The sequence below is a fragment of the Pseudorca crassidens genome, chromosome 9 (genome assembly GCF_039906515.1).
Source record: "Pseudorca crassidens isolate mPseCra1 chromosome 9, mPseCra1.hap1, whole genome shotgun sequence".
Taxonomy (NCBI): domain Eukaryota; kingdom Metazoa; phylum Chordata; class Mammalia; order Artiodactyla; family Delphinidae; genus Pseudorca; species Pseudorca crassidens.
In genome coordinates this window covers 83,811,920-83,828,624 of record NC_090304.1, presented here as the reverse complement: position 1 = coordinate 83,828,624, position 16,705 = coordinate 83,811,920, and the positions used below count along the sequence as shown (strand labels likewise).

The window sequence follows — 16,705 nt, the reverse complement described above, 5'->3', positions numbered from 1 at the left end:
CAATGCCAAATCAATGGTCACTTTTCCATCTTTGAAGATCTTACTCTATCTCTCAGAAACAGCTGACACAGTTATTCACAACTTCCTTCTTGTCTTCTCTGGTTTCTGAAACACTACACCCTAAGTTTTCCTTCTGGCTTTTCCTCGCTGGCTGTACTTTCTCAATCTCATTTGTTGAATCTATTTTGTCTTCTTTCAGACAGTGCTCAGTTCAGTCTTCAGACTCTCCTCATTAATCACTTCTTAACTCCCATGGCTTTAAGTACATTTAAATGTTAACAGCATCTAAGTCTATATGGGAGAACCAACATATACCCAGAGATCCATGGGCAGTCACTCCACACTACCACGTGAATGGCTAATGGGCATACTTCACATGTCCATAAACAGCATTCTTCATCTCCCACCTCCTGAAAAATTGTCCCACTGCAAAGTTTTTCTACTTCAATAAATGGCACCAGCATTGCCCCAAATCTTAATATTTCTCACCAGTTTACCACCCTAACCCAAGGCACTATCTGAATTAATTAAATACCCTCCTAAATATTCTCCCTGCTTCCACTCTTGCCTATCTACATTACCTTCTCAAAAGAGCCATCAGAAAAGTCTTTTAAAACATAAACCAGCAGTTTCCAGACTGGCATTTCAGAGGCTGAGAAGTCACCACCCTATCACACCAACAAGTACAAAGCTGAACAAACTGAAAAATTGACAGCTCTTTTTAGATTCATCATGAAAGTGACTGCCCCCAAAAATGGAGAGACAGTCGGGTGGATACAAAGAATCATAATTTATATGCGCAGAAACCAGTGGTTCTGTGAGAACCAGTGCCAGGGTAGGAAAACCTAAACTGTAATTGATAAGTTGCAGGAGGCTCAGTGTGGACAAATTTAAGAGTTAAAATTCCTAGGGGAATCCAGTCATGGGGGGGGCCCTCAAACTTTTGTGAATTTTACCTCTTGGAGCTCTACCAGGTACTCAGACTAAAGATCAGGAAAAAAAATCCCCTATGACTTTCAACAGGGGGAAGGTAAAAGGAAACATTTTGAAATATACCAGGGCATTCTGTTTTACTTAACAAGGCCTGCCCCTTCATAGAAACTATTGTGCCAGAGTTTTACCTGCTGGGGTTTTGTCAGAGCCTAACCTACCTGAAGGAAGGGAAACATCCAACTCCATCCCCTTCTAGCCATTCTATCCCAACTAAGTGGAAAAAAAACTGAGAAGTACTGGTGAAATTCACAGTCCAGGGGCATAGGGTCACAAAGAACAGATGGATAATGTAAGCAGAGAGATGAAAATTCTAAGAAATAACCAAAACGAAATGCTAGAGATCAAAATCACTATAACAGAAATGACAAATGCCTTTGATAGATTCATTAGTGACTGGACAAGGCTGAGGAAAAAATCTCTGAGCTTGAGGATATGACAACAGAAACTTCCACAACTGAAAAGCAAAGAGAACAAAGACCAAAAAACAAACAAATAAAAAAACAACAAATAGAAGAGAATATACAAGAGCTATGAGACAACTACCAAACACAAATGAGGTCATGACACTGTCCTACTAAAAACTTTCAAATGGTTTCTCATCATTTAAAACAAAAATAAAAGCTCTACACCATGGCGTGAAAGATCCAACATGATCTGACCATTTCATCTTCTACATGTCTTTCCATTTCTCCCTCTATTCACAGTCACGTGTGATCTTGCTGTCTTTTAATGCTTGTCAAGTTTGTCTCTTCTTCAGATCCTCTGCATTTGTTGTTTCTTCTGCATGAATAGTCTTCTCCCAGATATTCACAGATCACTCCCTCACTTTGTTCAGAAGGTTGCTGAAACATCATCTCCAGAGAAAGGCCCTCCTTCAGCATTCTATTGAAAATAACATCTTATCTTCTTCTAGTTTGTTTTACTCCCTACAAAAATATTTTCTATTTTGTGATATATTAGTGTTATGTAATTTTTATATCATGTATTTGTTCACTTTCTGTCTCATCCACTAGAAGTATAAGCTCCTCAAGAGGGCGAACTTTACTACTTTGCTACACCCAGCACCTTAAATGGTATCCAGCATAAATTAGGTGCCCAATAAACAACTTTTTAATTGATAAATTATTTATTTTTATATTAATTTAAAAAATAAGTTTTTAATGAGGTTTTTAAATCTTATGGATAAACATGAATGGATTATGATAAAATTATTAAAACTATATTTAATTCAGACTTCCAAATAAAATGATCTTTCCCGTTTCATTTTTTTTTTCAATATCTTTATTGGAGTATAATTGCTTTACATGGTGTGTTAGTTTCTGCTGTATAACAAAGTGAGTCAGCTATACGTATACATATATCCCCATATCCCCTCCCTCTTGCGTCTCCCTTCCACCCTCCCTATCCCACCCCTCTAGGTGGTCACAAACCACCGAGCTGATCTCCCTGTTCTATGCAGCTGCTTCCCATTAGCTATCTATTTTACGTTTGGTAGTGTATATATGTCCATGCCACTCTCTCACTTTGTCACAGCTTACACTTCCTCCTCCACGTGTCCTCAAGTCCATTCTCTACATCTGCATCTTTATTCCTATCCTGCCCCTGTTTTTCTTCAGAAATATATATATTTTTTAGATTCCATATATATGTATTAGCATACGGTATTTGTTTTTCTCTTTCTGACTTACTTCACTCTGTAAGACAGTCTCTAGATCCATCCACCTCACTACAAATAACTCAATTTCATTTCTTTTTATGGCTGAGTAACATTCCATTGTATGTATGTGCCACATCTTCTTTATCCATTCATCTGTTGATGTACACTTAGGTTGCTTCCATCCTGCCTATTGTAAATAGAGCTGCAGTGAACATTGTGGTACGTGACTCTTTTTGAATTATGCTTTTCTCAGGGTATATGCCCAGTAGTGGGATTGCTGGGTTATACAGTAGGTCTATTTTTAGTTTTTTAAGGAACCTCCATACTGTTCTCCATAGTGGCTGTATCAATTTACATTCCCACCAACAGTGCAAGAGGGTTTCCTTTTCTCCACATCTTCTCCTGCATTTATTGTTTGTAGATTTTTTGATGATGGTCATTCTAACCGGTGTGACGTGATACCTCATTGTAGTTTTGATTTGCATTTCTCTAATGATTAGTGATGTTGAGCATCCTTTCGTGTGTTTGTTGGCAATCTGTATGTATTCTTTGCAGAAATGTCTATTTAGGTATTCTGCCCAGTTTTGCACTGGGTTGTTTGTTTTTTTGATATTGAGCTGCGTGAGCTGCTTGTAAATTTTGGAGATTAATCCTTTGTCAGCTGCTTCATTTGCAAATATTTTCTCCCATTCTGAGGGTTGTCTTTTGGTCTTGTTTATGGTTTCCTTTGCTATGCAAAAGCTTTTAAGTTTCATTAGGTCCCACTGCCCCATTTCTGAGAAGGAAATTTTCATAAAAATATGTTCTTCTTTCTGCAGTGAATTTCCAGACCCTAGAATATTTCTAGTATTCCCCCCAAATAAAAAGTAAAATTATCCTAATGGGCTAAAGTTAAGATCCCATACAATTTTTTAATCATTTCTGTTTAACCCAAGTTTGTTTTACTCTCTGTGATATACACATACACACACTTGATACCTTGGTTACCTGTATTCTAGTTTTCATTAAGTTAATTTTTTCACCAGGTAATATATTCACATAGTTAAAAGAAAAAGTCTAATAAGGTATACAGTAAAAAGGCTCCCTCCTGTCCTTCAGATCCCTAGGTTCAAATTCCCATCGTAAGCAAGGAAGGGTAATTTGTTCTGTCAAGTGCCAGACAGTAAATATTTTCAGTTCTGTGGGCTGTACAGTCTCTGTCTCAGCTATTCAGCTCAGTTGTTATAAAGCAAAAACAGCCTTAGACTACAGGTAAACAAAGGTGCATAGTTGTATTCCAATAAAACTTTATTTGTAAATATAGGCAGTGAGCTGAATCTTTCCAGTGGGGTCAAACCCTAACTTTACATATGTCTCTTTCATTATAAGTGTTAATGGTAATGTTTGAAGGGACTGCAATGGAAGGGTTTGCAACAAAGAATGCTATTTTGAAATAAAAAAATTCATCCTACTACCCATGAAACATTGATATACATTTAAAAACATACAAAATTTTCATATAAACAGACTTAAGATTTTTCCAAGATGCCTTCTTTATGATATATATTACTCCAAATTATATATACCTTGTGGCATAATTATGAAGAACTAGTGTAACATCAAGATAAAACAGACTGGTCACCTAACTAGCAGCACACTGTCGACATTAAAGTCTGGCCCCAAACATTCCCTTAAATGGTAGATCAAATATATAGTTAACATTTTCATGGAATACATTAAAAAGTTAACCCAGAATTCTTATTTTAAAAAAACCTGAATACCAAAAGTATACTCCCCAATCAAATCAATTCTAAAATGCACATTTCCAATATGTCTTACAAAGGATTTAATTTAATAAAACAAATCATGATTATAAAGAACTAGCTGTGTCTGAAAAGTAAATCATTGTAGACTGAGTAACCAGCTTACCAAAATTCAAAGGTATCCTAGGAATATATCTTACCTTAGATGTCATTTTCATAAAATGTTTGTTTTGATTTTCTGCTGTTCCCATCTTTTCGTTCTTGACTAAGTCACTTAGGCTTAGAGTATCATCATCATGAAAGTATCTGACCCTTTCTTTTTCCTCATAGGTTGAAACCTATGACAAAATGAACATTATTAGTTTAGTGAAAACATAAGTCTCTGAAGTATTTTAATGAATTATCTATAAATCTGATACTAAAAATCCCTCTTTGTATCATAATCTTTCTTTCCAGTATATCCCTATTCTGTCTGACTCCACGTGGAAAAATTTCCATTAGAATAACACTCTCTACCTCTTCTGTGCCTTTACTTTTTCCTCTTCCCCAAGGATGGAAGCATGACAGTATCTGATTTCTGAGTTTTAAGGAAAGGACAGAATTGTTTTATGCCTTCTTCTCTCCTCTATGCTCTTCCCCTCCTTGTAGTAAAAATTCCCTACCACTGTGAAGGGAAGTCATTAGTTACCCAGAGATCAAGTAAGCATATCAAGAACAAAAGTGAAGTATTAGCAAGCCTACTTTAAACAGCTCTATCAGAAAAAAAGCTGATATTCTGATTCTCATCTAAATCAATTCTGGGTTTTCCTGTCAGTTGATTCCATACCTACACGTGGAAAAGAAAAGTGCTATGTACTGTCTACCAACCAAATCAAATCTCTTCAACACTGTTCTCACATTCCCTTATCCAAATAAAACCTGGTCTTCAACTTCTTTAGAACCACGTTCCCAATATTTTTTCCCCACATTACTACTCCTGTCTTCACAAGCTTAAATCTCACATTCTAAGACTTCAATCACTCTCTGGATCCAAACCCCTTTCTGTTCCTCTTATCCTTTCACTACACTCAGAAAACAAACCTCAATCCTGAATGAATGTGTCTATCCTCTTTACTCCTATACCTAGACTACTCAGTAGTAAGCAATTCAAAAGAGTATTCAATGCCATCTGGCAATGCATCTATGAATCCCTAGCCAGTTCTGTCATTTCATACAATTCAAACCTTTACTATTCTTCTCCCACATCTCCCTTTCAAACCCCTAATACGTCCCATTTCTTTAGGAGAGGTATCCATCCCATTTCTATTTGCTGAACAAATCAATTACTAGCTCTAGCAGCACAGGCACTCAACAGGCAGATAATAAACATTTGATAGAAGAATTCTAAATGAACAAATCTTCTGTGGACCCAATTACCACTTATAAGATCTTTCAAATTTAAAACAAAAAATCTAACTTAGGAAAACTGAATATGTTGTTTTTTCCATTTTAAGAGCCTCAAGGTAGTGCTAAAAATTAACTGCTGCAGCTAGAAGATGGAAAAGAAAATTAAGGTTTACAAAGGATCTAACACAGGTCTATAGCACCAAGGTTTTCCCTAAGAGTTATGATAAGTATGTAAAAAGAAGCTAGAAACAATGTCAAAGAAATATACACTAAAGTTAAAACTGCCTTAAAAATTCAATGTTCACAATTATTTGAAAACTGTTGTTGAATTAGAATTCATTTTGTAAAAGGCAGAGGATCATAACTAAAATAAAAGTAAGAACATGATTTACTACCTTCTAATGTTTGCATTATTAAGCAACATTTCAGAAAATATTTTGAAATAAAGTTGACCCTTGAACAATGCGAAGGTTAGGGGCAGTGACCCCCATGGTGTTGAAAATCTGACTATAACTTTAGAGTCGGCCCTCGATATCTATAGTTCCATATTCACAGATTCAAACCACCACAGACTGTGCAGTACTATAGTATGTAATTTATTGAAAACATTCTGTGTATAAGTAGACCTTTGCAGTTCAAACCCATGTTGTTAAAGGGTCAACTGTAGTCTGATACAAAGGGAAAAAGTGAATTAGGAATTAATAAACAAAAGACATATGTTAAACATACAATCAGTCTCTTCCTTCTTCCTCCTTTAGATTCCAGATGTTTTCGTGGTGTGTTCACAGGCCAGACTCTTCCAGAATGATCTGTTCTGACAAGGATCACTTCTTCCTGATCTTCATTCTGTGGAAAGATTTAGAGATAACAATTGTAATTATTGAGAAGAGTCTTGAAACCTTTTGTTTAATAGCCAAAAGAGCATAAAAATGATTCTAGTTTTCACATAATAGTACGGATTATCTTAAGCCTCATGGACTTTCATTATCCACTATAATGTAAAGTGACCATAATCTTTTCATGGAAAAGTTGAAGAAAAATATCTAAAGCTTATTTACTTTTTTAAAATAATTACAAAAGGAAACTTCAAATATAGTTTTCCTCTAAACAATATTAAAAGATGACAAAGCACCAATATTCAAACAGGCATTGTATGAGAATGCCCATCACGTATGGAGCAGATGTCATATTTAATGAATGTTTCTTCAATTTAAAGATCCTGGCTTGCCTGCAAGATGGCAGAGTAGAAGGACATAGGCTCAACCCTTGTTATAGAAACACCAAAATCACAAGTAACTGAACAACCATCGACAAAAACACTGCTGAAACCTACCAAAAAAGACAAAAAAGATGCCACAAAGAGATGGTAGGAGGTGTGTAACTGTGATAAAATCAAATCCCATAACTGCCGGGTGGGCAACCCACAAGCTGGAAAATAATTATACCACCAAAGTTCTCCCACAGGAGTGAAAGTCCTTAGCCGCATGTCAGGCTTCCCAGCCTGCAGATCTGGCAACAGGAGGAGGAGCCCCCAGAGAATCTGGCTTTGAAGGCCAGAGGGGTTTGATCAGAGGAATTCCACAGTACTGGGGAAAACAGAAACTCCACTCTTAAAGGGCACAGACAGGGTCTCATGTGCAATGGGACCCAGGTAACAAAACAGCGAGCTCATAGAGACTGGGTCAGACTTACCTGTTAGTATTGAAGGGTCTCCTGCGAAGGCAGGGGATGGCTGTGGCACACTGAGGGGACAGAGACGCCGGCAGGGGCAGCTCTGGCCAGTACTCATTAGTGTGAGCCCCCATGGAGGCTGCCATGTCATCCCCCCCACCTCCGCAGACATAACCCCATCCAAATGCCTGTATGATCCAGTGCTGGGACACCTCAGGCCAAACAACCAGCTGGGCGGAAACACAGCCCCACCCATCAGAAGACAGGCTGCTTAAAGTCTTCCTGAGCATGACCCAGCACAGCAGATGGACAAGACCCAGCTCTACCCACCATCAGGTAGGAAAAAGTCACTCCTAGTAGGAGGTGTATACAAGCCTCTAAGATAAACTCATCCAGCAGAGGTCAGACAGGAGAAGCAAGAAGAATTACAGTGCTACAGCCTGTAGAATGGGAACCACGAACATAGAAAGTTAGACAAGATGAGACAACAGAAGAATATGTCACAGATGAAGGAATAAGATAAAACCCCAGAAGAAAAACTAAGTGAAGGGAGACAGGCAATCTACTGGAAAAAGAATTCAGAGAAATGATACTGAAGATGCTCCAAGATCTCAGAAAACCAATGAAGGCACAGAGTGAGAAAATACAAGAAATTTTTTTTAAAGACCTGGAAAAACTAAAAAGCAAACAGAGGTGAATAATATAATAACTGAAATGAAAAATACACTAGAAGGAATCAACAGCAGAATAAATGAGGCAGAAAAACAAGTGAACTGGAAGACAGAATGGTGGAAATCACTGCCAGGGAACAGAATAAAAAAAAAAATTAAACGAAATGACGACAGTCTGAGAGACCTCTAGGGTAACATTAGATGCAGCAATATTCTTATTATAGGGGTCCCAGAAAGAGAAGACAGGGAGATAGGACCTTAGAAAATATTTGAAGATATGATACATGAAAACTTCCCTAACATGAGGAAGGAAACAGTAACCCAAGTCCAGGAGATGGAGAGAGTCCCAGACAAGATAAAGCCAAGTAGGAGCATGCTGAGACACACAATAATCACACTAACAAAAATTAAATACAAAGAACAAAATGTTAAAAGCAACAAGGGAAAAGCAATAATTAACATACAAAGGAATGCCCAAAAGGTTATCAGCTGGTTTCTCAGCAGAAACTCTGCAGGCCAGAGGGGACTGGCACTATATATTTAAAGCGATGAAAGAGAAGAACCTACAAACAAAAATACGCTATCCAGCAAGGCTCTCTTTCAGCTTCAGCAAAAAAATCAAAAGCATTACAGACAAGCAAAAGCTAAGAGAATTCAGCAACACCAGAATACCTTTGAACAAATGCTAAAGGAAATTCTCTAAGCAGAAAAGGCCACTAACAGAAACAAGAAAATTATGAATGAAAAAGCTCACCAGTAAAGGCAAACATAAAGTAAAGGTAGGAAATCATCTGCACACAAATATGATATCAAAACCAGCAATTGTGAGAAGAGGACAGCACAAATGCCGGATACTGGAAATGCATTTGAAATTAAAAGACCAGCAACATAAAACAATCTTGTTATATACAGACTGCTATATCAGATCCTCAAGGTAACTGCAAAATGAAAATCTACAATAGATATACTCACAAAAAAGAAAAAGGAATCCAAAAACAACAATAAAGTTACTCAGTAAATGACAAGAGAAGAAAACAAAAGAGGAATGGTTAAAAAAAAAAAAAAGACCTACAAAAACAAATCTGAATCAATTAAGAAAATGGCAATAGGAACACATATATCAATGATTACCTTAAATGTTAATGGATTAAATGCTCCAGTCAAGAAACACAGACTGGCTGAACGGATACAAAAACAAGACCCATATGTATGCTGCCTACAAGAGACCCACTTCAGATCTAGGGACATATACAGATTGAAACTAAGAGGATGGAAAAAGTTATTCCATGAAAATGGAAATCAAAATAAAGTTGGAGTAGCAATACTCATATCAGACAAAATAGACTAAAATAAAGATTGTTAAAGGAGACAAAAAACACTACATAATGATCAAGGGATCATTCCAGGAAGATATAACAACTGTAAGTATATATGCATCTAACACAGGAGCACCCCAATATATAAGGCAAATACTTGCAACCATAAAAGGAAAAACTGACATTAACTCAACAACAGTGGGAGACTTTATCACCCCACTTACATCAATGAACAGATCATCCAGACAGCAGATCAATAAAGAAACACAAGCCTTACATGACACATTAGACTAGATCCACTTAATTGATATTTAAAGAGCATTCCATCCAAAGGCAGCAGAATACACTTTTTTCTCAAGAGCACATGAAGCATTCTCCAGGATTGACAATATGCTAGATCACAAAGTGAGCCTTGGTAAATTTATGAAACCTGAAATCATATCAAGCATCTTTTCTGACTACAATGCTATGAGATTAGAAATCAATTACAAGAAAAAAAACTGTAAAAAGCACAAACACATGGAGGCTAAACAATATGCTATTAAACAATCAATGGATCACTGAAGAAGTCAAAGAGGAAACCAAAAAATACCTAGAGATAAATGAAAATGAAAGCACAACGATCCAAAATCTATGGGATTCAGCAAAACCAGTTCTAACAGGGAGGTTTATAGCAATACAATGTTACCTCAGGAAACAAGAAAACTCACAAATAAACAACCTAACCTTATACCTAAAGCAACTAGAGAAAGAAGAACAAACAAAACACAAAGTTAGTAGAAAAAAAGAAACTGTAAAGATCAGAGCAGAAATAAATGAAATACAAATGAAGAAAACAATAGAAAATATCAATGAAACTAAAAGCTGGTTCTTTGAAAGGATAAACAAAATTGATAAACCTTTAGTCAGACTCATCAAGAAAAAAAGGAAGAGGGCTCAAATCAATAAAATTAGAAATGAAAAAGGAGAAGTTACAACAGAACACAGAAATACAAAGTATCAAAAGAGATCAAATGATCTTTTATAAATGATCTCTTTTACAAATGATCATAATTGATTATACAAGCAACTATCTGCCAATAAAATGGACAACCTAGAAGAAATAGACAAATTCTTAGAAAGTTACAATCTCCCAAGTCTGAACCAGGAAGAAACAGGAAATATGAACAGACCAATCACAAGTACTGAAATTTAAATTATGATGAAAAAATCTTCCAAAAAAGTCCAGGACCACTTCACAGGAGAATTCTATCAAATATTTAGAGAAGAGTTAACATCTATCCTTCTCAAACTATTCCAAAAAACTGCACAAGAAATAGTCCCAAACTAATTCTATGAGGCCACCATAACCCTGATACCAAAACGACACTAAGATACCACAAATAAGAAAATTTCAGGCCAATATCGCTCATGAACAAAGGCACAAAAATCCTCAAACAAAATACTAGCAAACCGAATCCAATAATGCAGTAAAAGGATCATATACCATGATCAGTGTTGTAAGAATTTTTCAATATTTACAAATCAAACAGTGTGATACCTCACATTGGCAAATTAAAGAATAAAAAATGTATGATCTTCTCAATAGATGCAGGAAAAGGTTTTGGCAAAATTCAACACCTATTTATGATAACAATTCTCCAGAAAGTGGTTACAGAGGTAACATACCTCAACATAATAAAAGCAATTTATGACAAACCTACAGCCAACATCATACTGAAGAGTGAAAAGCTGAAAGCATTTCCTCTAAGATCAGGAACAAGACAAGGATGTCCACTTTCACCCCTTTTATTCAACATAGCTTTGGAAATCCTAGCCATGGCATTCTGAGAAGCAAAAGAAATAAAGGGAATATAAATTGGAAAAGATGAAGTAAAACTGTCACTGTTTGCAGATGACATGATACTACAGATAGAATATCCAACAGATAAATAACAGAAAACTACTAGAGCTCATCAATGAATTCAGTAAAGTTGCTGGATAAAAAAAGAATACACAGAAATTTTTGTACCTCTATACACTAACAATTAAAGATCAGAAAAACAAAGTAAAGAATCAATGCCTTTTACCATCATATCAAAAAGAATAAAATATCTAAAAATAAACCTACCTAATGAGAAAAAACACCAGTACTTTGAAAACTATAAGACGATGATAAAAGAAAATCAAAGATGACACAAACAGATGGAAAGACATACCATATTCCTGGATTGTAAGAATCAATATTGTCAAAATGACAATACTACCCAAGGCCATCTACAGATTCAATGCAATTCCTATCAAATTACCAATGGCTTTTTTTTAGAACTACAACAAAAAACTCTTCAATTTGGATAGAGACAAAAATGACCCTGAATAGCCAAAGCAATCTTAAGGAGGAAAAACAGAGCTGGCAGAATCAAGCTCCCTGACTTCAGACTACACTACAAAGCTACAGTCATCAAAACAATATGGTATTACCATAAAAAACAGAAATATAGATCAATGGAAGAGGATAGAAAGCCCAGAATAAACCCACATACCTATGGTCAATTAATCTAACAAAGGAGGCACTACTATACAATGGAGGAAAGACAATCTCTTCAATAAATATTGCTGAAAAAACTGGACAGCTACTATTGAAAAAAAATCAAAATGCTTTAAAGACATACATATAAAACCAGATAATATAAAACTCTTAGAGGAAAACACAGGCAGAACATTCTTTGACATAAATCAAGGTACTATCTTTCCGAGGCTGTTTCCTAGAGTAATGGAAATACAAACAAAAATAAACAAATGAGATCAAATTAAACTTAAAAGCTTTTAAACAGCAGCAAAGGAAACCATGAACAAAACGAAAAGACAACCCACAGAATGGGAGAAAATATTTGCAATCAGTGAGACCAACAAAGGAATAGTCTCCAAAACTGACAAACAGCCATGCAGTTCAATATCAAAAAAACAAACAATCCAATCAAAAAATGAACAGGAGACTTAAATAGACATTCCTCAAAAAAAGACATACAGAGGGCTGAGAGACACATGAAAAGATGATCAACATCACTAATTATTAGAGAAATGCAAATCAAAACAAAGAGAAATAACCTCATACCAGTCAGAATGGCAATCATCAAAAAATCTACAAATAAGAAATGCTGGAGAGGATGCGAAGAAAAGGGAACCCTCCTACACTGTTGGTGGGAATGTAAATTGGTGCAGCCACTACGGAAAACAGTGTGCAGGTTCCTTAAATAACTAAAATTAGAACTACCATATGACCCAGCAATCCCACTCCTGGACATATACCCAATGAGAACCATAATTCAAAAAGATACATGCACCCCAATGTTCACTGAAGCACTATTTATGGTAGCCAACACATAGAAGCAACCTAAATGTCCATCGACAGAGGAATGGATAAAGAAGATGTGGTACATATATATATTGGAATATTACTCAACCATTAAAAAGAATGAAATAATGCCAATTGCAGCAACATGGATGGACCTGGAGACTATGATACCTAAGTAACTGAGACAGAGAAAGACAAATATCATATGATATCATTTATATGTGGAATCTATAATAAAAAATGATACAAATGAACTTACTTACAGAACATCAACAGACTCACAGACTTAGAGAACAAACTTATGCTTACCAGAGGGGATGGGTGGGGACAGATTGCGAGTTTGTGATTGACATGTACACACTACTATATTAACATGTACACACTACTATATTTAAAACAGATAACCACCAAGAACCTACTATATAGCATATGGAACTCTTCTAAATATAATGTAATAACCTAATAGGGAAATGAATTTGAAAAAGAAGAGATACATGTATATGTATAACTGAATCACTTTGCTGTACACATGAAACTAACACAACATTTTAAATTAACTATGCTGCAATAAAAATTAAAAATAAAAGAAAATAAAGAATGCAAATTCTGACTTAGCAGGAAGGGGCTGAGATTCCACATTCTGTCCCCTTCATACCTTTAGTGATTTATACTGATATATAAAATTATATATGGTTAAAGTATAAAAAAAATAAATATCCTACTAAACTTGAAAGCAATTAGATGACAAAATGAACTTGCTAAGTTAGCTACTACAATGATATTCCACACAACTTCTATTTGTTCCATTAAGAGCCCTCAAATATTTTTCACTTCTCTGACTCTTAAGAAGAAGTTATATCCCACTTACTTTCAATACATAATCTTCTTCCTATGAACCTTTAGTCAAATAGACAACTGGTACCATATAGAATAAAGAAAACTGTATTCTATAATGAAAACAGAATTTTATTGAAAGCATTTTAATAAAGAATCGCATAAAGAATATTAGATAACTACTTCATTAAAAACTGATCTGAAACAAGACCAAGCAAATTATTCACATTTCAGGTTACTTCTCCAATCAGAATTAATTATTTAAAATGCATTTCAATTCCATTTAATAGAGGTTTAGTTCCTCTGTTGAAATGAAATAAAAAAGTGCATACAAATTACTGATCTTACATTCACACACAATACGAAGTGATTATTATCAGTACTTTTTTTTTCAATTAATCAATTAGCATTAATTAATAAAGCCATATTTTAAAGGGTATCTACTTACTCTCTTATATTGCAGATGAAGGAGCAAGATAAAAACCTACAAGAACAACTAAATTAAAAGGAGGTAAGCAATCTACCTGAAACAGATTTCTGAGTAATGATACTAAAGATGACCCAAAAATCTCAGAAAAAGAATAGAGACATGGGTTGAGAAGATACAAGTCTAACAAAAACCCACAAGAAATAAAGAACAAACAGATGAAAAAGACAATAACTGAAATGAAAAATACATTTGAAGGAATCAAAAGCCAAGTAACTGAGGCAAAAGAAAGGATAAGGAACCTGGAAGACAAAATGGTGGAAATCACTGCCTTAGAAGAGAATGAAAAAAAACAAATGAAATGAGATCAGTCTCAGAGACTTCTGCAACAACATTAAATGAAACAACATTCGAATTATAAGGATTCCAAAAGAAGAAGAAAAACAGAAAGGGCCTGAGAAAATATTTGAAGAGATCATAGTCAAAAACTTCCCTCCATGGGAAAGGAAATACTCATCCAAGTCCAGGAAATGCAGAATCCCATACAGGATAAACCAAAGGAGGAACAGGCTGAGACACATACTAACCAAACTAACAAAAATTAAATACAAAGAAAAAATATTAAAAATTGCAATGAAAAAGCAACAAATAACACACAGGGGAATTTAAGGTTATCAGCTGATTTTTCAGCAGAAACTCTGCAGGACACAAGGGAGTAGCAGGATATATTGAAAATGATGAAAGGGAACAACAAAGACTATTCTACACAGCAAGGCTCTCATTCAGATTTGATGGAGAAATCAAAAGCTTTACAGACAAGCAAAAACTAAGAGAATTCAGCACCACCAAACCAGCTTTACAACACATGTTAAAGGAACAACAAATGCTATTCTAGGCAAGAAACAAAAGGGAAGAGAACAAAAGAGGAAGGGAAAAAAAGATCTACAAAAACAAACCCAAAACAATTAACAAAATGGTAATAATAACATAAATATTGATAATTATCTTAAATGTAAACATATTAAATGCTCCAACTAAAAGACACAGACTGGTTGAATGGATACAAAAACATGACCCTTATATATGCTGTCTACAAGAGACCCACTCCAGCCCTAGAGACACATTCAGAATGAAACTGAGGGGATGAAAAAAGATATTCCATGCAAATGGAAATCAAAAGAAAGCTGGAGTAGCAATACTCATATCAGACAAAACAGACTACAAAATAAAGACTGTTACAAGAGACAAGGAAGGAAACTACATAATGATTAAGGGATAAATCCAAGAATATGTAACAATTGTAAACTTTTATGAACCCAACATAGGAGCACCTCAATACATAAGCAAAATGTTAATGGCCATAAAAGGGAAAATCAACACTAACAATAATAGTGGGGGTCCTCTAATGCTCCACTGACACCAATGGACAGATCATCCAGACAGAAAACTAATAAGGAAACACAACCCTTAAATAACACATTAGACCAGATAAACTTAATTGATACTTATAGGACATTCCATTCGAAAGCAGCAGAATACACTTTCTTCTCAAGTGCACATGGAACATAATCCAGGATAAATCACATCTTGGGTCACAAATCAAGCCATGGTAAATTTAAGAAAAGGAATCATATCAAGCACGTTTTCCTCCCATAACACTATGAGATAAGAAATCAATTACATGAAAAAACTGTAAAAAGCACAAACACATGGAGGCTAAACAGTATGCTACTAAATAACCAATGAATCACTGAAGAATTCAAAGAGGAAATCAAAAAATACCTAGAAACATGTGACAATGAAAACAATGCCCCAAAACCTATGGGATACAGCAATAGCAGTGTTAACAGGGAAGCTTATAGCAATACAATCTTACCTCAAGAAACAAGGAAAATCTCAAATATACAACTGAACCTTATATCTAAAGCAAATAGAGAAAGAAAAACAAAACACGAAGTTAGTAGAAGGAAAGAAGCTATAAAATCAGAACAGAAATAAATGCAATAGAAATGAAGAAAACAACACCAAAGATCAATAAAACTAAAAGCTCGTTCTTTGAGAAGATAAAAAAATTGATAAACCTTTAAGCAGTCTCTTCAATAAAGAACAGGACAAGACTCAAATCAATAAAATTAGAAATGAAAAAGGAGAAGTAACACTGACACCACAGAAATACAAAGTATGGTAAGACACTACAACAAGCAACTACTACAACACCAATAAAATAAAATGGACAACCTGGAATATATAGACAAATTCTTAGAAAGCACAACCTTACAGACTAAACCAGGAAGAAATAGAAAATATAAACAGACCAATGACAAGTGATGGAATTGAAACTGTGATTAAAAATCTTCCAACAGAAGTCCAGGACCAAATGGCTTCACAGGCAAATTCTACCAAATATTTGGAGAAGAGCTGACACCTATCCTTCTCAAACTCTTCCAAAAAACTGCAGAGGAAGGAACACTCCAAAACTCATTCTAAGAGGCTACCATCACCCTGATACCAAAATCAAACAAAGATATCACAAAATAAGCAAATTAAAGACCAATATCACTGATGAATATAGACACAAAAATACTCAACAAAATACTACCAAACAGAATCCAACAACACATTAAAAGGATCATACACAAATCGAGTAGGATTTGTCCCAAGGATGCAAGGATTC

At 35.1% G+C, this 16,705-nt stretch overlaps 1 protein-coding gene across 3 annotated transcripts in view; it reads right to left on the bottom strand.

The window, feature by feature from the left end:
• Window positions 1–16,705, bottom strand: part of CWF19L2 (CWF19 like cell cycle control factor 2) — a 193,580-nt gene that overhangs the window by 80,457 nt on the left and 96,418 nt on the right. For all 3 annotated transcript variants that reach the window (XM_067750901.1, XM_067750903.1, XM_067750902.1), the window contains exons 11-12: window positions 6,508–6,624; window positions 4,593–4,730 (exon numbers count right to left, since the gene is read on the bottom strand). In XM_067750901.1, coding sequence (XP_067607002.1) covers window positions 4,593–4,730; window positions 6,508–6,624 — 255 coding nt within the window. The remainder of the gene's footprint in view (window positions 1–4,592; window positions 4,731–6,507; window positions 6,625–16,705) is intronic.